Source organism: Epinephelus lanceolatus, chromosome 6 (genome assembly GCF_041903045.1).
Source record: "Epinephelus lanceolatus isolate andai-2023 chromosome 6, ASM4190304v1, whole genome shotgun sequence".
NCBI classification, from domain to species: domain Eukaryota; kingdom Metazoa; phylum Chordata; class Actinopteri; order Perciformes; family Serranidae; genus Epinephelus; species Epinephelus lanceolatus.
In genome coordinates, this window is record NC_135739.1 from 20,264,904 (window position 1) to 20,290,094 (window position 25,191).

At 44.2% G+C, this 25,191-nt stretch overlaps 3 protein-coding genes across 3 annotated transcripts in view; 2 read left to right on the plus strand and 1 right to left on the minus strand.

Moving 5' to 3' along the window:
* The window catches only part of lsm7 (LSM7 homolog, U6 small nuclear RNA and mRNA degradation associated), a 284,833-nt gene that overhangs the window by 228,196 nt on the left and 31,446 nt on the right, over positions 1-25,191 (minus strand). The gene's annotated exons all lie outside the window — the stretch shown is intronic.
* Positions 1,526-8,071, plus strand: dmap1 (DNA methyltransferase 1 associated protein 1). Its single transcript, XM_033620764.2, has 10 exons — positions 1,526-1,973; positions 2,202-2,293; positions 2,760-2,955; positions 3,152-3,310; positions 3,436-3,603; positions 3,779-3,964; positions 4,343-4,414; positions 5,041-5,113; positions 5,472-5,824; positions 7,280-8,071. The coding sequence occupies exons 1-10, from the start codon at positions 1,878-1,880 to the stop codon at positions 7,337-7,339; spliced, it is 1,455 nt and encodes a 484-aa protein (XP_033476655.1). The 5' UTR covers positions 1,526-1,877; the 3' UTR covers positions 7,340-8,071.
* rnf220b (ring finger protein 220b) overlaps positions 21,479-25,191 on the plus strand; it is a 43,129-nt gene continuing 39,416 nt past the window's right edge. Inside the window, exon 1 of the mRNA XM_033621159.2 lies at positions 21,479-23,732. The gene's annotated coding sequence lies outside the window, so the exon portion shown is untranslated. The remainder of the gene's footprint in view (positions 23,733-25,191) is intronic.

The window sequence follows — 25,191 nt, forward strand, 5'->3', positions numbered from 1 at the left end:
TTTTAAAATTTGTATCAAATAAAAAATGCATTGTGTTTTGAGGTTGTTTTTTTTAAGTGCTATAAATGGCGTAAATGTCACAATTCACCGGCAGTCATTGTCATGTGCCTCCTTTTTGCTGTTTTGAAGCTCATGTGCACATTGTTTTGTAGAACTAGATGAATATATTTGACATTTTCAAGGTAAAACTTGGGCTTATTGTTTGAAATACAGGGTCAAAATAGTCATATTTAAGTTGGGAAAATAACCCCAGTGTAATATGGAAAACAATAACCCAATTTTAGATCAATTTTGACCCAGTGATTTTCAATATTGGCTTGGAGAGATGGTCTTCAGCCATAGCCTGTTTATGATGTGTACTGTATATAGACTTAATAGCTCAAAAGATCAGGGCAAAAAGCTACCTTTTGGGGTGCTGTATGATAGCCTGGTGAGGAATCACAACATACTAAGATTTACATCAGAGCACACAGTGACTTTTGATTCTCAACTTTTAGCACCTATTTTGTGCATATTTTGATTTTTACATAGCAGTCTCCGGAGAACAGTGCTTTACTGCACCTAATTGATACATACTGCTTGAACAGGGGTGTCACTTATCTTTCTCTGTCACCTGTCAGTTTAGATATTGAGAAAAAGTAGGATGATTTACCTGTAATGATGATGCTGACTGGCTAAAAAAAGGTCTTACATAAACCTTGATGTTATTCTGCTTTCCTTCAATTCTCTAAAACAAACAACCAAAAAAAATCTTAACAATTAACAACGAAAAAAACATGTTAAAAGAAATAACATTTTTGACTGTTTTATATCATATGGACAAACTGATATGAATCACTTTGTCTCTTCTCTCTTTTTCACATTCCTTTAGCTTTAACCTAAATATGTCTCCCATAAACTTCCTTGATATGAATAGCACTACTCTTCATAGACTAGTATGATACTGTACTACATATCAAAATGTGTTACTCGGTTCCTGTAACTGAAGCATAATTTGAAGATTTATATCAAACTGGACTTGCACCAATTTAATTTTCTATGCTTATTCCATGTTTTATAATGAAGAAGGTAAAACAAGACCCGTGATTTATCATTTAAAGGTTTTTAGAGTGATTGTTTTATGATTTTATGAACCACGCTGGTGTTTTTAGTCTCATTAAAAAAAGTATTCTTTTCAAGAAGGATATGTAATTTTTTTATTATGGAAAAATGACATGGACAGAAGTTATGTCTTTATTTTAAACCATCTCATGATATATAGTTAGTTTTTCATCCATAAATGTAAATGGTCTGAAAGGAAACCCAATATCCACCATTTCCACCATAGAAATCAAACTGTAATTTAAAACACTGAGGACTGACACAGAAAGCTATTAATGCATATAATATAATGTATATATGTCTATGTATTAATGTGGTCATGAAGAAGAAGAAGAAGAAGAAGAAGAAGAAGAAGAAGAAGAAGCTGCAATGCACCGCCAGACCTCACGGGGGCGACAGTCGACTACAGATTAGATGACAGCGACTTCAGCCGGGGCGGAAGTAGCATCGGTTTAGCCGTTAGCCACTCTTGCCACTCACCTAGCCTTAACAATAGCTTGTGAATATTCTTACTAACTGTCTGTGTAACTTTCATGTATATCAGAAACGTATAGGATAATATTACGAAAACAAATCTTACACAGTCGTTACTTGAATGTTTGCGGCTCTATGTAAAGTTAACGTAGCGTAGACATGACAACGTTAGCGTTAGCCTTTAGCTAGGAACGTATTCGTGAGATAACGTTACCGCTTCACTGAACGAGCGCCTGTGAATGAATGAACAGTATTTACGTCTGGCAGGCTGTTACAAGCGTTAATTTACAACATATAAAGTCATGGCTACTGGTGCTGATGTCAGGGATATTCTGGAGCTGGCCGGAGGAGAAAATGACGGTCCCATCAGCAAGAAAGACCTCATCAACTCAGACAAGGTGAGGGACAATAATAAGATACTCATAATGATTCCTGTCCCTGTATTCACAAGTCACCCGTGTTATTTTCCAATATGTCCCAATATGCCCCAATATGCAATGAGTTACACAGGCTGTGGGACACAATTAAGTTACACAAAACTGAAAATTTAATTTGTGTTGCCATCATGTGTCTGCGAGAATTATTAGTATTCTCGAGGTAAATAATTTCTCCATCACCTGTTTCAGAAAAAAAGCAAGAAGACAACAGAAACGCTGACCTTCAAGAGACCAGAGGGGATGCACCGAGAGGTCTATGCTCTGCTCTATTCGGATAAAAAGTATGGTCTCTTTTTGATTTTCTATTCAGTACATGTGCTGAATTACCCTTAAGGGTTTGACTCAAGTCCTGTGTGTTGTAACTGCTTTACTTACTCATGCAGCTGGTAAGATTAACGAGTAAAGGGAGATGTGGTAATGGCTTCTTCATCTGTGTAGATTAAGTGTTCAACATAAATTCAGAAAAGGAAGAGAAAAAATGATACTAATTGCCATTATGTTTCAGCTTCTTTTGTACAATGCCTCTCCTAGGAATTTTCAAAGCTAACAATCTGCTTTATATTGTGTAGCCCTGCTTTTGGGCTCCCTGACACACTTGTCATACTGCAAACATGCTTATTTATGTATTTTTGTCCTGTATCTGTATGTGCTGGATATCCAAATTGAGCTGGTTAGGTAACAAAATCGATAAAGGAGATTTTCACATATTTTGCTTTAACAAGGCTTGTTTTCCCTGTGAATCCCCAGAGATGCACCCCCTTTGCTGCCTAGCGATACTACTCAGGGCTACAGGACAGTCAAAGCCAAGCTGGGCTGTAAAAAGGTGCGTCCCTGGAAGTGGATGCCCTTCACCAACCCAGCTCGCAGGGATGGGGCTATATTCCACCACTGGAGACGTGTGGCAGAGGAGGGCAAGGACTACCCTTTTGCTCGCTTCAACAAAGTAGGGATCACTGCATTCTCCTCTTTAGTCTGACCACTTATTAAATACAAACTTAAAAGGACTGTTTTTTACAGCTACCAATCTTCTGTCATCTCCCCCACTTTCAAATATATACCACATGTATACATAACTGAATTACTCTTTCAGTCACTCATCCTGATTCACTGTATTCTCTCTGTTCTGCCTCCCTTTATAGACAGTGCAGGTACCAGTGTACTCTGAGCAGGAGTATCAGATACATCTCCATGACGATGGCTGGACTAAAGCAGAGACAGATCACCTGTTTGACCTGTGCAAGCGCTTTGATCTGCGCTTTGTTGTCGTCCATGACCGTTACGACCACCAGCAATACAGAGTAATTACTCAGTCACTCATCTACAGTATTCACATTCCCTTTCACTGAGGGTATTTGCAAAAAATCTTAAGGCTATAAGGTAAGGAACATATTTGTGATGACATTCTCCCATTTATGCTTTTCAGAAACGTTCTGTGGAGGACCTGAAAGAAAGGTATTATAGTATTTGTGGTAAGCTGACCAAAGTCCGCGCAGCTACAGGGACAGAACCCAAGATCTACATCTTTGATGCCGGCCATGAAAGACGTCGTAAAGAGCAACTGGACAAGCTCTTCAATCGCACACCTGAACAAGTGCGTCATTTTCTAGATTGATTTTGACTCTTGTGCTGTTGTTAAGCTTTCATAACTTAAATATTGCAGATATTAATGCAGTAAGTGTGGAAAAACAACAAGAAGATATTGCCAAAGCTTGTGAGATGCCTGTCCTTTAAATATTAAGATCGCACTTCTCTTGTATTTCCTGCAGGTGGCAGAAGAGGAATATCTTATTCAGGAGCTAAGGAAGATTGAGACGAGAAAGAAGGAGCGCGAGAAGAAGACTCAGGATCTGCAGAAACTCATTAAAGCAGCTGACACAACCACAGAGTTAAGACGAGCTGAAAAGAGAGTTTCCAAGAAGAAGCTCCCACAAAAAAGAGAAACAGAAAAACCGGTACGATGTGGACTCATACAAAAAGAGCGAAGTAAAACGCAAGCCAATCGTTTGTGCTTGAGAAATGTTCACCAGTAAATTGGAGCGTCCTTTTATTATTGAGATGGCACAGCTGTCAACCTCATTATAGTGCCTATTCAAAGCAGTAGTACACTGAAGTAATGAAGATTTGGCTCAGTCTCAATATTTTGTGTTAAACATCTTATATTCTTTTGATGGAACAGCTTTTTCCTAAAGAAACTGAAGGCGCTCAGTTTGTGAAATTAAGGCCTGATTTATCCCACAATAATAATATGAATATTTTTCCATGTAAAGTCTGTCTAATGTTTAGAGGGAGTGTCATATCTTGTCTCTTATCAGTGATTTCCTTTTGTTCAGGCTGTTCCAGAGACAGCAGGCATCAAGTTCCCTGACTTCAAATCAGCGGGAGTCACACTGCGCAGTCAGAGGGTGAGTATAGCTGGATCCTGTTGAGGTATTAAAACTACAAAAAGGGTATTCTAAAGCACATGTTCATCTAAAACTTAACTTGGCTCTCGAATACCAGTGAGGGCCTTAAAACACGATCTGAATCAAAGAAGAAACCACAGTAGTAAGAAATGATCCCCTAGCTCTGTATTAAGATCTTGGATATCGCCGCACTGTGCTGACATTTATTCATCACTTTAGTTTTGTTTGAGCCACTAATATGTAAACTATTTTATTGAAGCTTGACCCTGCAGTTGATGTATGTGAGAAACCAGAGTGTCTGACTTGAGCAAGCTATCTCTCATTAGCACCGTGATGATTAATCCTGTTAGTGACTCCCTAATATCTGTAAGACCTAGCAAGGGGACTCTTATTCATCTTCAAGACTGATGAGGAGCTGCCGCTCTCTATGGAAAATGCATTAGCACGGCTAAAGAAGTGGAGTACCCCTCTAGCTAATCAGTCAGACAGAGTTCAGTGGATAAAGACATTTTGATCTGGCCCGCTGAAGTGCATTTCATACGAATTAAAAGCCCCAAGGTGGAGCAGTTTATCCTAATACCCCCAGTGTGTGTGTGTGTCTCTGTGTGTTTGTGTGTGTGATTCAGATGAAACTGCCAAGCTCAGTAGGCCAGAAGAAGATCAAGGCCATTGAGCAGATCCTGCTGGAACAAGGAGTGGGTAAGTGAAGATATAGATCAGTATTTAAAATCTGCTAACATTGTAAAGTTTTCCGTTTTGAACTCTTTTCAGCAACAGACTTACAACATAAGGATTCTAAATTAGATCGCCAAAGATACTACTTTTCCTGCTGGACTGGACAGACTAGGAAGGCTTCAACTATACATTGCATACTGAATCAAAAGCCCTGTACCAAACAGTGTGGGACAAATGCACGCATCGGTTACACCATCATCTTCCACTTACTGTGATGACCTCACAGTTGTAAAAAAGTTTTGTGGTGTTTATTTTTTTTATATAGTAGGTCTTTTATTTTATTTTCATTCATCTTTGCCTTTGCCTCTGTTTGTGGATCCAGATCTTAACCCCATGCCCACAGAGGAGATCGTTCAGATGTTCAATGAGCTGCGCAGCGACCTGGTGCTGCTGTACGAGCTGAAACAGGCCCACAGCAATTGTGAATACGAACAACAGATGCTGCGTCATCGTTATGAGGCCCTACTGAAGGCCGGCAGCGGAGGCGGGCTGAGTGGAATTACAGGGGCCGGACCAGCCGCCGCAACACAGGGTGGAGAGCTCAATGCCACCAACAGCACTACAGCATCCACCCCAGGGGGTGAAGCTCCGTCCTGGCCCAGTGCAGACGACATCAAGGTGGAAGCCAAGGAGCAAATCATTGATGTTGTAGGAGCACCACTTACCCCCAACTCAGTAAGTCTGCACAGCGTAGACTCAAACTCTTTAAAACCATCACTGAGAATTTGGTGAAGATATCTTTCAACTAGAGCTGTTTTTAAGTCTTTTGGACCAAGTCCCAGTCAAACCTCAAGTTGTAACAGGGCAAGTTTCAAGTTTGTGAGACGTGACTTTTATCTTTATTTTTCTATCTTAAAAAAAATTTGAATGATGATGAGTAATATAAAATCACTCATTTTGGTGATGTTGGCCAACTTAAGCCTGGAGCCGATAGCAGATGTTGTCTTCCTATCATTCAGTCATTACTTGGCAGTGTTAATGAGTGGGAACCCAGGGAGAGATCCAGTCTTTGCAGCCCTTTTACACAGAGATCTTGCAGTAAGGCTGCAACAAAGTCCCTTCATTATTTCAGCTTTGCTTTTTTTATACAGAACCAAACAACGTTGGCATAATGCTGCCCTAGTGTGTGATTTTAAATAGCATGCCAACTCCGGAAGCAAAAGAGACGTGTAGCTAAAACAGCGTCAGCCTCTAGTATGATTACATACATGTCACTTAGTGCTTTCTATACAACAACCATGGCATAACATAGCAATAACAATCATGTACCATCACTGTTACATGGCGGGTGATCTGGTCTTCTGGTTGAAGGCTAAGGAGTTCCTGAACCTCATTGTTTCCCCCAATTTGTGGGCATTTTCAGTTGCTGTTTTTCATCCTTGAGTTAGCTACTAACTGCTGTAGGCTGTTTTTTAAATCTCCCAGCGATTGGTCATACAAATAACATGTCATCAAAAACGTCATTCCGGTCCTATCCTGCTGGCTGTCCCTTTTACATAGGCGTTGATTTAACACTGTTACCACCTCTGTTGCTGGCTTAAAGGCAAGACAACTCTGTCCCACCATCCTGTGGTTGTACCTTTCATACAGAACGGCGAGGTGGAATAATGGGACGACATTCCCACCTTCAACTGGCAGTGTTTAAGGGGCTTGAGGTTGGCTTGGGTTCCTGTGTGAAAATAGGCGGGATCTGAGAAGATGGTTTGTGTGCCTATGCTCAGAGTACGTTCTCATTATAAAGATCTGTGCAGGTAAAAACAACTTGTATTGGTTGGAGACACAACTGCCAGCAGTGTCAAGAACAACAGGGCATCGAGAACTGATGATTTCAAATTGGTTAAAAAAGGGTGAAAAATAAGAAAAAATTGGAATTGAAAACAGAATTTGCTGCACCTTTTAAGCAAGTCTGTTGCCTGCTTCACCTAGGCCATTTTAAAACATGGTGATCCCGTCATTTATTAAACAGCAGTCACTATGTATTTCCAGCTTGCTGTGCAGTTTGGCAGACATGTTTTAGAAATGGCTGTTGATTCTAAACTGGTACAATGCCCTCATGACTGTTAGGAATGCAGAAAGAGGAGGAGATCCTTGTTAGACCCTGATGTGATTGTTGTGTCTGTCACATTGCAGCGCAAACGGAGAGAGTCGGCATCCAGCTCATCTTCAGTGAAAAAGGTGAAGAAGCCTTGATGAGAACGAGAGCACCAGCTGGTACACGGTGGAGGACAAGGGACTGTTCGAGTTACTCTGGTCACAGTGAAGACACCCACAGGTTTTATGGTTGGACAACAGGGACACTGGGGGAGCAGGACACCACATTGCTGTTAGAAGCACCTCCGACTACACACACACACACACACACACACACACACACACAAAACTTTTCACCTACCAACGGAGACCTCTCCGAGCTCTCCCCATCTGGCCTGCCGAGCATCTGTGTGACAAAGGCAACAACTGAGTGACATTTCATTCCATTACTGCTCGTCTCCCTGCCTCCACCATTGCTCAGCCTTAGATGAGGCAAGATCAACTGTAAATTGCCAGGCAGAGCTAATCGGGACATGGGGAAGAAGGTGGGAATGACTGGGTAATTGAAATGAATTGGAATGAAAGAAGAGACTCTAGGAGTGGGAGGACCTCGAGCCTCAATGCTCATTTTACCTATCTGAGGTTTTTTTGGTGCCTAATCATGCCATAGTGTTTACTGGAAATGTGTTTTTGTGTTAGCCTTTAGTAACCCCCCCCCCCCACCCCCCTTGGCTCCCTCTCGACCTGGAGTGCGTCTCGCTCTCTCATCGACACTTCCATCTACTGCCCGTGCTTTATGTTAAGCTAGCGGGGCTCATTTGTGTTGTTTGTCCTCAGGTGACCTTGAAGATGCTTTCGTCAATGATTCAATAAACCCCATTGTTTTTTTTCCTTCCTTCGTGCTATGCATGTTTATGCAACGTCAGCCTACCTTTCACATCTCAAATGTCCGACACTCTTTCTCAGATGAGATCGTGGAGGTAATTAGTGTTGAATACACACATTTGCCGGGGAAATTGTAGGATCACGACATTCTTACCTTACCTGTCATCTAAGTTAAGTGACAACTAATGACTTCATTAATATGATAATTAAGCAGTGATCATTCTTTGGTTGGCACGGCCACTGAAACTTCATTAGGTTCCCTCCCCATAATATTGCTAATTGCATGTCAATTATGCCGTTTAGCCTACTTAGACATTAATTTCTATGCAAATTCTGAAAACGTTTGCCCAGAAGAGGAGAGTAGTGTGATCTAGGCATATTCTGTGTGTATTTATATGTCTATAAAGATGTATACTTTGCAAAAATCCCAGTGTTTCAGGCACTGCAATTTGCATACAAACACTAAATTACTTTAAATTGAAGTTTCTTATCACATATCTTGGTCTAAAACCAAAAACAATTCAATGGTCACTTGCAGATGAAGGTAAAACGTATCATGTTACCTTAAAATCAAAGTGGAATTTTGTTGATTTGGCAAAAGAAAATAGCATGATTTTAAACTATCTTTGTTAAAGTAATGATCCTCTCTAACTTCAGAAGCCTCCCTTTTTAACTTATAGGTGAAAACACTACACCAATCCACCAAATGCTGCTTCACCACCACAATAAAAACACCTTAATTTACAGCTCTAATAAGCTCTCTAAGGTTACAGGAGTAAACCCATCCGCACTGTAGGCCGTTTGATTGAGAGAGAGAGGAAAAGAGTAAGAGAAGGCAAGTAAACATGGGTAAAATGGATTCTCTGTGTCTATATTTCATGTTGAAAATTGGCTCATAAATCCAGTGGTTTGATCTATGGAACCCGTCGTTGCTTGAAAAAACCTCCGTAAATGTGTAATTTCTCCCTTGACAGAACACAGCCGAAAGGCTATCTTTCTTTTTCTTCCTCCTCCCCTCTCTGTCCCCCCTTTTCTCTCTGTCTCTCATTCTGGCTCCCTCTCTCCACCAGCCTGCTGTTGGATTAATGCTCTGCTCTCTCCCCCTCTCTCCTTTCATGCTCCTCTGATATCTTCTTTTCATCACTGCTCATCCATTTATCAAAAACTGGGGCTCCTCTCTCCCTCTCTATCTCTCAATATCTAAACCCATCCTAAGTTATATGGCAGGTATCGTGTAAGATAGGCTTCAGGAAAGTGGAGGTTATTAATAAATACTAGTCTAAATTGAAAATAGGTGGGCAAAGAATGCATCACCAGCCATGTGTGAATGATAAAGACCCTCAGCAGCTCCCATCTTGCTCCATCTGCCATGAGCTCCATCCAGGCTACAGTGTACGTTCTGCAACACTGATGTGAAAAGCATGAGGCAGAACACCACAGCGGAGTGTCTTATAATGTGGTTGTGATGGCATTGAGATGGGATCTCTTTATCAAGGCCAGGCTGAGGCTTTAATCACGGCCTAAGAGGCGCGCTGGCTGTTTATCATAATTGAACTGTATCCAGGCTAATCGCTGGCATACGTCACTGTCGAGGGGTTGCTCGGCCGCACCAGCAGGCGATGCTGGTGGTGGTGATTGAACACACAGTTAAGAGAAAAGATGTGTACTGAGGGACATAAGGCAGGAAGAGGCAGGTAATAGCAGATGTGATAGAGCCCTGTTCAAATACATCACGCCTTGAGGTAATCACTGATGTGACAATGATTAGATTGTCGATGCCTCCTTGCTGTGGCACACTGCTTCATACCCATAATGTCACATACAATCACTGATTACTACAAGGGAAAGAGGCAGGACTGGTGCAATAGTAGTGTAAGGACAGGGTCTGGATAATTTCCTGCTAAAGCTGAGGATTGAGCGCTCACTATATGGGCCATAACAAAGGTCCAAAACAGACTTTCACCTCCGTGCCCCTCTCTCATCTCCATGTCCCTCACTTTGACTTTCACCTCCTCCTATTTAGGTCACCTTGAGGGAGAAAACTTTTAATCATTGTTCCACATCAAATTCACCTGTGCCCTCTGGGACACTGAGCCGCAACAAAGGGGAGGGGAGTTGAAACCGCAGGTTGGAAAATCACAATTGCCCACAGGGCTGGACAGTGGAAGTCATTTCCACTGGATTCTTTGCTGGTGGGGGAAGGCCTGCTGCAACACAAACCCAATCACTGGCACTAAGCAGTGCTTACAGCTAGGCATTAACCCCACTGTCCACTCTCCACATTAAAGCCCCGGGGAGGCAGAAGAGAGTGGAGTGGAGTAGAGCGGACTAAATCTAGACTCCCTGTTCTCTGGTACTGTGCTGCTCTCGGGAACATCTCCGGTCAGGTGTTGTTGTCTTTCAAGGTGTCCTACCTTGAAAGGAAGGATGGGGGTAGGGTGGTGATGAAATGGAAAAAGTCGTTTTAGGTGGAGAGATCTCCTTGTGTGGTACAAAATTCAAACCAAGTGGGTTTAGATGAAGAGTTGTTACTTGTGTACATATGCAGCAGATATGGAGAAACATCAGGCAGGTACAAACATTTATCTTTACCTACCTGTGTTTCTGGCTATATGGCAAATTCATTCATTCATTCATTTCCGTAACCGCTTATCCTGCTGGGGGTTGTGGGAGCCTACCCCAGCTGACATTGGCGAGAGGCAGACCGTCACAGAGCTGACACATAGAGACAGACAACCATTCACACCAACGGGCAATTTAGAGTCACCAATTAACCTGCATGTCTTTGGACTGTGGGAGGAAGCCGGAGTACCCAGAGAAAACCCATGCAAACTCCGCACAGAAGGGAGCCAGGAACCAGGAACTCTTGCTGTAAAGCGACAATGCTAAGCACTGCACCCCTGTCCCGCCCATACAGCAAATTAGTACAGCTTTCCGATGTGTTAAGAAAGATTTCCAAACCAGGGAATGGACAACACAACGACTTGTAAAACCATGCAGAGTACAGTAGCTGTATGCATGTCCCAGTTTGGTCCTCAGCTTCTGTGTGTATCTGTGTATTCGTACTTTTATTTTATCGTCTGTCCGAGCTAACATGATGAAGAAAGCGGGGCACACAGGGGTGAGCAGAGTGTGGCCTGTCCAGGTCAGAGCTGTGATTGCATGCTGACTATAAATGAGAGCAGTTCGGACACATCAGCTCCACTCTGTTCTACCATCAGTGCTCAGAAACAAACCGCTTTGATTTGATTTGTCAGTGAGAGATAGAGAGGCCTCCGAACAATATGTGACAGAGTTACCTCGGCAAACCAGTGCCAGCGAATGTCCCTCTCTTTACCTGCACAAGCACAATTCTAACAAAGAAAAAAAAATCCAATTTACCATGCGGATCCACAGCTGTCACGGCTGGGGAATTAAACATTACCCATAACTCACTGGGGGTGCTGAGCAGGTCAGCGGATGGCAGGGATGGTAACATCACTCTGGGGTGCAATAACAAAGGATTTTAACCTCTGACTCCTTCGCTGGAGCTACTGGCAGAACACCCTCCTCACCAACAGCAGCTTTCACCAAGCTGGTTAACAATCTCTGGTTGAGCTGACGACTCAACTTAGCGGTACACACCTTACCGCTCATCGCTCAAATTTCTCCCCAACACAAACAGGAAGACATGGGGAAATGTCAGCATAAATGCAATGTTTTCCACCCCGCTGGGTCCTGGAGCAGTACCTGTGATGTTTCATAGGGGGGTTGCTGAGATCCTGTAGCTGCTAGCATCCCGGTGTCATCACCCACACAGGCAGACTGCTTGCCTGGCTGGCCCGCCACCACCAGAGCCTCAATTACCTGACTGACGTTTCATTAGCGCCTGCAGCTGATCCCGTGGCTGAGAGGCAGTGGGGCGCAGAGGAGCATGGAGCTAGAGAGAGAGAAGGGGGGAAGAGAAGGGGGCTTCAATGCATTACATTCTCATGCGCTGTCAGAGTCGCAGCTCTGAGTACAGCCGCACAGCCACTCATTACATTGCAGTCATTTAGTACATGCTCTTATTGAGCTGGACTGTGTATACTAAAATAGAGCTGGCTGGGTTTTATCTGGTGACACCAGTACGGAGCTGACATTCACATACCTGCTCTGGATTGTTGGAGCAACTTTGTGGAGGTGTGTGTGTGTGGGTGCACATGTGATATAAGGGAGCAGCTAGATGTGTCTGTGAGACAAATCAATCTGGTGCAGTGTACTGATCAGAGGTTTATCTCTTCTTGTGTTTCCCTGTATGTATGCTCACAACTGTATATGTGTGGTGTCCTGTATACGTACCTGGGTTTGTGTGTGCAGTATGTGTGGCCTCTGCATCCTTGGGGTTAGTGCAGGCCATGTCAGAGATGATCCAGGGCGGAGCTGAGGGGGCTTAGTGAGACCCCTGGCCTGAGCCTCTCCACAGAGCCCACGCTTGGCTGGCCTCTCCTTCCCATTTGTCATCCTGGGCCAGTAAGACCCCCGGAGAGATTAGGGCAGAGCAGAGAGACTGGAGGAGTAGCAGGAATAAGAGGATCAGTTAAGCTATAAACACAGACACAAGTTTGTGTCTCTCACCCACTTTGGCACTGTGGCAGTTTGTAATGGCTGTCAAAAGTTGGCTCTGTGCCGTACGTCTTCTTTTAAAGGACACCGCGGTGCCTGAATGTGTCTGCAAGCACAACAGGTATAAGGACTTCCGCCGGTTTGATCAAATGCTGAGCGTGGCGTGAAAAGCAGACTCAAGTTGGACATTAAACAGAAGAGTTAACTGTATCGACCCCCATTGACCCGAGCTAATGAACCGTGGCCGAATGCAGAACAGAAAATGCAAAGGTTTGCCTATAATTAGAGTTCGGTGGCACAAAGACCATCAGTCAAATCCTGGGAGCTCCTTCATTTCCATATTTTTGAATATTCTACTTAATTATGCAAAGGGAATAGTGAGGTAGGCGAGAAGTTTTAAGAAAGCCTCATAAAGTCCTTATTAAGAGCAGAGGGGATTAATGACAGTTAATATGAGGGCAATCAAACATTTAATGCAAAGGCCCTCCTGCAGGCAAACAGTATTTAAATGAGTCAATTAGACATTCATTATCTACAAGCCTATAAGTGGAGTCAGATCTGCATAAATGTTGGTGCAGAGAATCACTCCCCTCTAAAAAGGAACTAATGAAATATTAAAAAAGTTAACAACTTAGACATGGAAAATGTACAAATATTGATTGCTAGAGGGCTGGTTACATGTTGTCATCAAATCAGGGGGAGAATGCGCGATATCCACCAGAGATTGTCTCATAAATCATAATTATTGAGTTAGCGTGATCTCTCCTCCCAATTAGCTATGTAGCATTGTTGAAGTGGAATGAGAGAGGGGAAAGGGGGAAGCCCTCCAATTGTCCATTTTTAAAAAATCAAATCCTGCACGTGAATGTTCCCGGTCTTAGCGTAAGTGCCTCTAAATTATTCCCATGCTAACAAACCATCTTAAAATAAGTTGACATACACAAAAACATACATATTCTGCAGAGGATGACTTGAATAATGTACCAAACTATGCAGATATATCATTGTCAGGACCTCCTCCTCCCTCCTCCTCCTATCCTTCTTTCTTTCCCTCTCTCCATGTCTGAGCCTCCACTCTTGTCAGTTGCCCCAGCACACAATTACTGTGTGTGATTGCTATCAGGCGGGACGGTCGGGGAGGCTCCCAAATTAGGGCCTAAATAGGATTTCCTACATGGCGAAGGGCACAGGCCTGGACATGGTAATGAAAGCCTATACATCACAATCAGGCCGACAATCCTATTCATACTGCAACACATTACTCTCACTCCTCATAATTATAGAGGGGTGACAGACGGGCCTGTGAGGCATGGTGGAGGAGGCGCAAGAGTGAGGAGAGGGAGGAGGCGAAGGTTGGGGTAGGGGGTGTTACTAGGAAGGTGGCTGAGCAGTGTCACAGTTAGTTTCGAGTGGCTTCTTCTCCCCACTTCTGTGATCTCTTGATACCTGGAGCGACCGGATTAGGTGGGAGTCCACTGGGCTCAATTCTACATAGCTCCAGCATGCAATTCGGCTGCCTATACATCTGTGTAATTACAGAAAAAGACTTCTAATTTGGGCATTTTCTCCCAATGGGAAGATCCTTCCAATGGGACACTGACCACATCTTCCATCAGACTGGCTGACACAAACACACACACAAACACACACACTCACACAGAGCGATGTGATGAGATGTGAGGGGGGACAGCTTTGCGATCGATACTATGAGCAGGAATCAGCGATGGGGAGAATAAGACAATGGCCTATCAGATTGAGGTTGACTTCTCCTTGTATGTGTGGCAGGCCTGTGACAATAGATTGGCCCAGAAATCCGATGGCACTCGCCGACAGAGGGGGAAAAAAGAGGAGACAGATGAAAAGAAAGATTGCTAATGCTCTCCAAGCAGGCATTTTAATCTGTGACAGAGGAGGGATTTGGTGAAAGCCATTATCACACAGCTACCCCCCCTCTTCCTCCCTCCCCCTTTCTTTTCTGATAAGACAACCTTATCAGACTGCTTGGGGGGAACATGTGCATGTGTGTGTACGCGGCCTCACCTTTGCATGTGTTTGTGTTGCAAAATGGGATATTCCAAATGCGATTCATTGGACCCCAGAAAGCTCCACTCTATCGATGTAAATCACCTTAAGAACTCAGTCAAACGGTGAGCGTTGCAAAGTGGATTCAGATCACAATAACCCTCCTCGCCAGGCAAAGAAACACCCGTAACAACGAGGCAACATGAGGCGCATTGTTACATGTGTTCTCTGCTGAGGCCTGAGGGAAGAAGCCACCTTGATTTAGTGTGTATGTCCGTGTGTGTGTGTCTCACCTGCAGCTGCAGAGATATCTCTCATCTCATGATCACATCACAAGCTTCAAGAGAGAGATGAGATGATGATGGTGTCTGCCCACTGGGGTCACAAATTCACCTCTGGAAACTTCTCCACTCTGTCAGCTGGACCAGGTGCAGGAGGTTGAGTAGGGTGAATGTGTGAGAGAGTGTTTGAGGGCGTGTGCAGGTGTGTGAGGCAGCAGATGGAAAGATGTGCTTGAGATGACTCTTCCTGATGTAATGGACTGATAGAGGTTAACTGTGTGTGTGTGTGTGTGTGTGTGTGTGTGTGTAGCTGCGTTCACAGCATGTGTGAATGCATGTACTGTATACGTGCTTACATGTATGTGGATGCATGCTTGTGTTTGTGTTTGCATACATTTGCATATGGGTGTGTGCTGGACAGCAGCCTATATCCCCACTTAGTGCGTGTGTGTCTCCTCAACATGGTGTCCCTTCTGTGATCAGGACAATCCATCAGGCCCTGCCGCTCATTAATCACCAGACAGACACACATGCACACACACAGACAAACACACACACACACCTTTGGGATCGGGACAGGCAGTGATGAACAGTAGGGTTAGTTTAGTCGAGCACTCACACCTGCACCACAAAGAGCATGTCGGCACCAGGCAACACAACATGTCCCCGGACATGACCGTGGCCTCAGAGGGCTTATGGGAGACAACCTTCAGAGACAAAATGCTGCACGTTAGAGATTTTTTTTCTAATGTTTCAGTTTTAATGTAAAATTTAATCATCTTCTGTTGTGTCTTTAAACGGAAACTCCACTGATTTGACAGATCACAAGGAGCAGCCTGCGAAGAAAAATTGGGGGAACAGAGTGTGAAAGAGCAGGCAGGGATGTTCTAACAAAAGATGCTGTAGAATTGCATTATGGGAAGTGTAGGATTGTGCATTATTGAGCTTGACCCATACCAGGGACTAAAAGTGAGGACACAGGTGCATCTCAAAAAAATTAGAATATCGTGGAAGAGGTTCAGTATTTCTTGTCAGTTATTTCAGAAAGTGAAAATTGTACATATTCTGGACCCACACAGTCTTGAGAAGAGCTCTGATCAGCTAAATAACTCAAAACACCTGCAAAGGTTTCCTGAACCTTTGATCTGTGAGTCTGGCTCAGTACATACAGCAACAATCATGGGGAAGACTGCTGACTTCACAGTTGTACAGAGGACACTCATTGACACCGTCCACATGGAGGGTAACCCACAGAAGGTCACTGCTAAAAGGGCTGGCTGTTCGCAGTGGACTGAGTGGTCCCTAGTCCTCTTTTCAGATGAAAATACATTTTGAATTTTATTTGAAAAATCAAGGTCCCATGGTCTGGAGGAAGAGCAATGAGGACAGAATCCAAGTTGATTGAAGTCCAGTGATGATTTGGGGTGTCATGTCATCTGCTGGTGTTGGTCCACTGTGTTTTATCAAGTCCAAAGTCAACACGGCCGTCTTTGAGGAGATTTTAGAGCACTTCATGCTTCTGTCTGCTGACAAGCTTTATGGAGATGGCAAAACTACTAGTAACTGGTTTGCTGACCATGGTGTTACTGTGCTTGATTGGCCAGCCAACTCACCTGACCTGAACCCCATCAAGAATCTATGGGATATTTTCAAGAGGAAGATGAGAGACACCAGACACAACAATACAGATGAGCTGAAGGCTGCTATCAAAGCAATCTGGGTTTCCACAGCACCTCAGCAGTGCCACAGGCTGATTGTCTCCATGCCATGCCTCACTGATGCAGCGATTCATGGTAAAGGAGTCCCGAGCGAGTATTTTCAGAGGGTCGACATTCCTGTGTTTCATAAGTCCTTTTTGTGATTAGTCTCATGAAATATTCTCATATTTTGAGATACTGGATTTTTGATTTTCATGAGCTGTACGCCGTAATCATCAAAATCAAAACAAAAAAAAGGCTTGAAATATTTCACTGTATGTTTAACAAATCTAGAATATATGAAAGTTTCATGTTTTAAATCTCAATCTTTCAATTAACTTTTCCATGATATTCTATTTTTTTTAGATGCAACTGTATGTGTGTGAGTGGCCTAATGTTGTGGAAGTTCAATACTAAATCACTTTATCACTGAATCACTCTTATCATTTATTGTCAGACTTTAAGCAGGATAACATGTCCCTAAAAAGCTTTTTTCTTCCTGCTTAAAAATACAGTACTTTTTACATCAAGCAGATTCCAACAAGTCCTCCAAATGAAATGCTATCCATAAATGCTCTCCTTAATGACATGTATAAATGGTTTCTGAGACTGTTTTCAGTAGGACAAATTTCTTTGACAGTACTGTGCAAATGTGTTTTATGATGTGACAGCGTTGTGGTTAAAGACATACTATGCAGGACTTTCCTAAAAACAACATATAGACTCATACAAAAGTAATCCCCATCAATCATCACTCATTATCCAGTAGAAGTGTTCGACGGTGTATTTATCTACAGAGTCCTCTTGTCCGCTTGTATTTTTTCATTTTCTCCTTATTTTCTGTGCTTGGTTTGTTCATCAGCATGTACTCCCACAGCGACCAGGTGCCAGACAGTAAGCAGCAGGTATCCAGGAGACGCAGGGCTGAAAAAATGTAAATATAGCGAGGTGAAACACTAAATGAGAGTGAATATGAGGTTGGCTTTGCTTTTACTTTCACTGGCGAGCGTGTTTACCAGCAGTGACCCAACAGCAATCTCCTGTGTTCAAGTTCAAAGTGTTGTTCACCCATCCATCCCAACCTTCTCTGCACATGGACTTTGTGGCTCTATATTTAATTCATCCTTTGCCTCCAGTGGACAGTAGTCCTGTGACCATTGGAGGTCTTTGTCACTTGAATGTAAATATATGTCATTACTGGAGATTTACCGGAATGACTGTTGCTGTCGCTCTTGGTAGATCAGTCGTTGTTCTCTACATACAAAGTTTCCTAAGGAGACACTTCAGTTGGAGTAGGTCACCACTGGATAGTGGATGCCACCATCACAACCCTGAGGTCCTCTTTGCCTCTGCGCTTGTCGCAAGTCTCCACCCGTGGCCTTTTCCTATGGATCATCAGATCAGAGCTGAGCAGCCCTCCATAGAACCAGCGTACTGGCTAATTCACTATTGATCCTGGCCCATAGACCAATTTCCACTTGTGTTTGGTTTGGGACTACAGTTTCGGTCACGCTCCGTCTCTCCCTTAGGGGCCAGGGAGGAGCCCCTGCCACTCTCTTATCAGGCAGAGAGCACACACACAAAGAGTGTGTGGGATGGAGAGAGATGGGGAGTGAAAGGCGGGAGGGGAGCGTTACTAGCTTGCAGAGAAAGGGAGAGAGGTCATTAGCGGATGGTGATGAGTTCCAGAGTTTGAGAGAAAGCGGAGCGGCGCTGGCTTTGTGCGAGGTCGCAGTGTGTTATGTGGCTGTGTGACTCCAGAGGACTGACTGCCAGTGATTCCTTCAGTGCAAATCTTTGTGCTGGGAAAATGTGGATGTGTCGAAATTTGAGGGACAGATAGAGAGAAGAGATACAGAGCTGTCCATGGTGCTGAAAAGAGGTTACATATTAAATGACAAGCTTCCTTCCTTCCTTTCTTCCTTCCAGACACCAGTTTTTCCAGAAGGTCATTGGCATTGTCTGTGTGTCTGTGTGTCTGTGTGTGTGTGTGTCTGTGTGTCTGTGTGTGTGTGTCTGTGTGTGTGTGTGTCTGTGTGTGTGTGTGTGTCTGTGTGATGGGATGATATGACTGGGGAGATTCATTAGGTTTGTGTCACTAAGTAAATGTATGTTGACCTGGGACACTGACAGACAGACACACTCCCCTGATACGATGCTACGAGCCAATCTTCTTCACACACACACACACACACATATGCTGGGTGCTTCGGAGATCAAACCTGTCCACTCCTCACAATCCTCTTTTACCTTCCTCTATCTACTCACCTCTCACTCTCCATTGCTGCTGTCTCCACATCTCTTCTCCACCACCCCCAAACACACCCTCTCTCCTCTTTATCTACCCACCTCTCACTCTCCATCTATCCACCCCTTCCCCTCCCTCTCTTCCTATACCTGTCCCTCCTGACCCCCCCCCCCACCCCCCCACCCCCACCCCCACCCCCCCCCCCGCCGCCTCCCCTCCGTCTCTCTTTTTCTTTCTCCCTGTAACAACATTCCCCGGACTAATTGCAATTCTGTCAGCAGGTAAATGCTTTGTGACCAGTTGCTGACAGTCACGCCAGCCAGCCCCCAGGTTGCCGCTGACAGTCATTGTGGGGCAGACGGGACAGCCTCAGCGGTGTTGGCAGTCAGTTAGCAGGCAGTGTATATGGATGTGGCCTCTCAGCTGAATAGTGAGACTCCGACTGTCTGCTAGTGTGTGACACTCCCATTACCCCGCCACAGAAAAAGGTAGACAGCCACAGAACAGCTGGATAATGCACTGTCTGACTGACGATACACTCTACCTCTCACACACTCTGCTTCTCACCTCGTCTCCGGGCCCATGACAACGCCATCTTGATACTGTCAGGTTAGGAGCCAACCATTGTGACATGTGAGCACTCACACAGTTGACTCCTGATGTACAATATTAAAGCAAACGGAGGCTGGGTCGGGGGGAATGGGGATTGATGATGAATGATGGATTAGAGGAGATACCGGGGTAACACTCATATTTTTATACACAACTGCAACACCTGTCATGCTTGAATCCGTCAGTTACCATCAGTCAGAAGCCAGTGTGGTGCTTTTCTAACTGTGCAGGATATGGTTTTAGCAAACAGGACTTTGAATATAGAGTCAGCCCCAGCATAGCTCCTTGATGACCAGGCTCAGCTAATTAAAGCAGGCTGTTGACAGTTGTCAGCCTGACCCTTAGCACAGCGCTCCCCCGGGGGTCCTGTTAGCATGCTAATGCTAATCCCCAGTGACGGGGGACAGGGCAGGGCTGTCCCCTGCAGCCCCATGCTGTTGTGACCACAGGATGTGTCAGGACAGGCACAGTGATGTGCTAACATGGAGACGTCCCCATGTGCATGTCACACATCTGTAATTAGAAAAGAGGCAGGCAGCGGGAGGGCTGGAGGGGACAGTTGTTGTGGGACCACTTGATCTCTGTTCCCGACACGGCTGAGGAAAGAGCAGTCTGCGCCTAAGACGGGCTTATAAAAGAGCAACTGGTTTCACAGGCTTTAATGCGACGATTTGCCTCGTGTAAGCTTGCGAGGCATGTTTGAGATTTGACGTGAGCGGATTCACAGAGAAAAGAGCAACAGCAGGGCTACACAAAACATCACAAAGCAGTTAACATTACAACAGAGGGGGAAAGAGAGAGCGCTTTTACACCTGTCTGTCTGTCAGTCTGTCTGTCTCTCTCTCTCTCTCTCTCTCTTCTCCTCTGCAAGGGAAGGTCAAGGACACATGCATATTCATGGAGAAGCCTGGCACAGGATCGATGGCTTTTAATTGTTTTCTCTTGGTTGGTGGAGAGACGTGCCAGTGTCTATTGATCTGTTTGAGCAGAGGCCACTCACAGAGCACGGCTGAGAGACCTTTACCTGACTGAACACCGATAGACTGTGTGTGTGTGTGTGTGTGTGTGTGTGTGTGTGTGTGTAGAGGGGCTGGGGAGTGTGTGGTGATTAGGATTTTGACACACACAAAACCACAGGCCTGCATGAAAAGGCCTCTTGGGGCTTAGAGGTAGATAGACATACACAAAGGTAACACACCACAGCAGAGACAAGGAAAACATAGCATAAGGTTTGCATGGTGGAGATTCGAATGATGCTGTGGCAAAATACCAAATGCATACTTTTATTTTAATCTTATACACAAGACACTTCTTGCATGATGTGCACAGGTGAGCAAAAAAGGGGGCAAACATTTGTGCAAAACATTATTACACATACATCATTTTCCAGTAGTGGAAAGTAACTACGTACATTTATTGCACTCACGTACATTTTTGAGTGTACATGAATTTTCCATCCTGAAGGAGTGCCTTGGGATTTTTATTTCCATGTCTGTCTGCACCAGTTGAAGAATTCCTGGATCTTATTTTTTATTTAAAGGAGCAGTGTGTCGATTTAGGGGGAATTAGTGGCATATAGCAGTGAGAACTGCAGATTGCAACCAGCAGGAAATTCTACTGGTTAGAATTCCTTCAGTGTGCATTGTGCAGAAGGTTTTTACCGGGAGCTAAATTTTGTGCTGAGGTCTCCTCCTCTCCAAAACAAACGGACCAAGTGATTTGAGCCAGTAAAAACACTGAATAAAGCAGTTTCATGTTACGAATCAGTATTTCTTCAATGCTGCTTGAGAAGAGGACGCTAGCTAGGCACCTGCCAATGTGTGCTCACCTTTTTTCTCTGATAATTTAGTGTGTGCTTACTCTTTTCTGATCCAGATATTTAGGAGGTTTTAACCAGGAGCCGAATTAGCCACAGAGGTCTCCTCCGCTCCAAAACAAACAGACCCGGTGATTTATACTGGTGAAAACACTGAATAAAGCAGTTTCACTTTACAAATCGGTGTTTGCTCGTTGCTGAGAGGCTGCCAGCCACGGTGGCTGATGCAGAAACACCAAAATTCAAAAACACAAATGGCCCAGATTTTAGCAGATTGCAGTGTACCACCTGCAGTTCTTGAGCAGAAACTTATTTATGTATTTATTGATGTAATCACAACATCTGCAAGCTTGCATGTGTGAACCATCCAAACAAAGGGAGGACCCACTCATAAAAGCTTTGCTCTACAGTGCTACCAGAGGTCAAAAACTCTACATCGTACCTTTAAGCAAAGAATCTGAATAATTATTCCACCACTAACTCTTCCATACATTGATAGTAAAGGCTCACTTATGGTTTCCGCATGGATGGTTGCAGGGCAATGACACTTTTGGATCTTTTATACTGCTGCGGTTTCTCCTAACAATAAATCAATATTCTCCCAAACTGTAGGCAGCAGTGTATCGAAGACTTACATCTACAGCTTGGTTCTACGCCCATCCATGTCCATGGAGTAGGAAAATGTCGAGGAAAACCCATCCCACAGGACCACCATTAAGAGCTATGGCTAGCCATGCAGACACTCGGGACCATCAAGGATGCGTCAAACATAAATTGAGCACGAGCCTTCAACAGAAATTGAGCTAAGTCAAATTTCTGGCATGTACCAAACACACACTTACACTGCTGTCCTCTGGCCAGGATAAGGGTGACAAATCTTCATCGTCTCATAGTGCATTCCTCTGACCACTTCTTTGTAGAATTTTCAAACAACAAGAACTTTGAATAACAATTCTTATTAAAACAGTTTCTCGATGCTTCACTGTGACTCTGTTTTCATGGAAAGACACATTTACATCTGCATGTTTACACTGTGAATAACAGATGAATGTGCTCACCTGTCTGTCTCCCAGTCAACCACATCTTTCCCCTTTGCAAAGATTATCCCCTTCAGAGGCCTCTTCTCTCTCTTTCATTTATTCCTTTGTAGCTGGTTGAATTTGTCAATTTGAACAGGCAAAGTTGAGAGATTGGCGGCAAGTGGGAAGCAAAAGGAGCGTGCACAGAGTGGAATAGAGAGGAAGAGCGAGAGAGAGAAAGATAAAAAGATTGTGACAGTCATCCATTTGACCCAGGCTGTTGAGTGAGAGCAGTCTGGCTTGTCAAATCTCTGTGCTAACAGTGAATAGCCATATCTGTGCAGAGCATAGAAGGGTGTCATGCACTATGGTTTCATGGTTCAGGATAAGGCTGGATAAAGCCATTGGCTGGATGACACACAGACAGACACTTTCACTTTCCCTCTAACTCCCTGTCTCTCGCTCCCTGTTACTGTCTTGACTTCAGAATGAGAACTTATTTCAATCACATCCGCCTGTTTATGTGGAAACTGACTATCAATGAAAACCCCTGCTGTATTTTAAAGAGAGGAAACTGTTTCTTGCTCAGAGATTAAACCTTGTACCCTCCGATTATTGAACAATGAGAGCCCTCCACCCCTGTCCTCCTCCTCCTCTCCCCACTACACTGTAATATCCTCCTCATTCACGCACACACACAGGACCTATTACCGGCTCATTAGCCTGAATCATACAAGAATTAGACTCCAGCCCGCTGACAATAGCTCCGAGAATGGGCCTTTTTTCGCTCAGGAGTCAGGGGTTAAGTTACCAATCAAAATAGCCAGGCAGATGTATTGAGACATTTTAATATTGGCCATTGTGGGAGCTCTAAAAAATTTTAATCTCTCTGTGGCACGGCTGGCCCCCAAGGCAACTCAAATAACGGTCTTGAGGAGGGGGGGTTGGTGTTCAAAGAATTGATGTACCCTGTGGCATTTGGATAATTGTGTTGGAATTGCTGCCACCTTTGAACAGCTTTCAGGCTGAGCGCCCTTTCTTCATTTTACTTGTTTGCTTACCTGGACCACAGATTTTTCAGCTCACTCACCTTCAAATGTTGGATTTCCCTTTTTTCTTCAGGTCCCTGTCCAGCACCCCTTCCCCTTTAAATCCCTCGAACCCATCTGCTTCACATGAAAATCAAAGGGACAGTGCCTGCACTAGGAACCAATATACTAAGAGTGTTAACACAGTCTGTGCTGCTAACACAGTCTGTGTGTTAGGACTCTCCTGGACAAAGTGGGCCAGGTGTTGCTGCCATCCCACAGTTAATATAATGTAAACCACCAGAGGGGGCCAATGATGAGGACTGGGCCAGAGGATTCGGCTCCAATTCAACCAGACGCGTAAGTTCACAACACTCTTTTACATGTTTTACAACCTGAAAGCAGATTATTTCCATCTCACCTGTCAGATCTCCCTCCCGCCTCTTTATTTCCTCCTTCTTCTCCACATGGTATGGCCCTCCTCATCATCCACCCTCCCTCTCGGTGGTCCTGTCCTCTCCCAGGGTTCAGACTAATGACTAGTGACAGTCCACTGAGGGGAGCGAGCTGTTTGCAGTCAGCAGTGCGTTTGTTGGTAATTATTTTCCAGAGTGTCACATTAGTGTCAGCCTCGTGGCGGTGAGAGAGGAGAGAGGGCGGGGGCCCCGACTGGCTGGATGGGTGAGGCGTGGAGGGAGGGGAGGGAAAGGGTGTGATGTTTGGTGGTGGGCAGTGTTGTGCTTATGTGTGTATATGTGTGTAGACTGAAGTGTTGGGGGTGGGTTGAGGACACTGACTGTCACTGCACTTTACTCTTGGCCTCGTGGCTACATAAGACTAAAGATTAAGGTGAGCAGAAGAAAAGGGAAACAGTGAACACTTTTCTTACTTCTGCTCACTCCTGTTTCTGTCCTGAAAATATTTGTCTTAAAGGCACAAGTTGGAAATAGTTTTGTCCCCCTAGACAAAACTATTGTCCTAGAATTCCATGTTGTCCCGAAGCTATTATATGTTGTGCTGGATATCATGCTCCTTCATTATGACGAACATGGACGCTATAGTTGAGTCAGTCCCACATTCATTGTCCGTAAATATTCACATGCTGTTAAATGTGTCTTAATACAAAGCTGAAAATAGTCTCCTAGCAGCGGGGAGTGAGGCGGAGGAACCACAGGGTGTGCTAGCTAGTTTATTCTTGTGTCATTTGAGGTCTAATCAACGGAGAGAGACAGAGAGACGCAGAGAAGCAAGAGCGGGGCAGGGAGGAACTGAGCAAATCAACGCTCTGCACACACCTCTACAATATAATATGTTTTACCCAGTTTAATCAGTGAAACCAATATGTGGTTAGTGTTGCAACATAATCACAGAAGACAGTGTTGGCGGTGTACGTTTCTGCAATCCACGTTTCACGTTATATTTTACATTATAGATGTACTTTTCATACGTATATACTGACTTTGTCATTGGGAGATTGAGGGGATGGTGGATGGCATGAATCCTGGATGAGACGGCTCCCAAGTGGCAGACCAACAAAAACAAAACCCTATGTTTTTCATTTTAATCAGGACACTGCAGCATTTCCAGCAGGGATTGTGGCACCAAACCTGGGTTTATTAAGCTAAAGCATGATCTGCTCCTAACCATAACCAAGAGTTTTTTGTGCCTAAACATAACCACATCTTAACCATTGAATATCTGCTCCATAGTAACTTACATATGTTATGTATCCGTGGTTTAAAGAAAACTTACAATGCCAACATTTATTCAGGCAATTGGGTGGAATGTTGCTGTTGTGGTGGGCCACCACAAATAAATG

Coding starts and splice junctions, on each gene's coding strand:
- dmap1 (XM_033620764.2), top strand. CDS start 1,878: ATGGCTACTGGTGCTGATGTCAGGGATATTCTGGAGCTGGCCGGAGGA. Junction 3,965..4,342: donor AAAGAGAAACAGAAAAACCG/GTACGATGTGGA, acceptor CCTTTTGTTCAG/GCTGTTCCAGAGACAGCAGG. Junction 4,415..5,040: donor TCACACTGCGCAGTCAGAGG/GTGAGTATAGCT, acceptor TGTGTGATTCAG/ATGAAACTGCCAAGCTCAGT.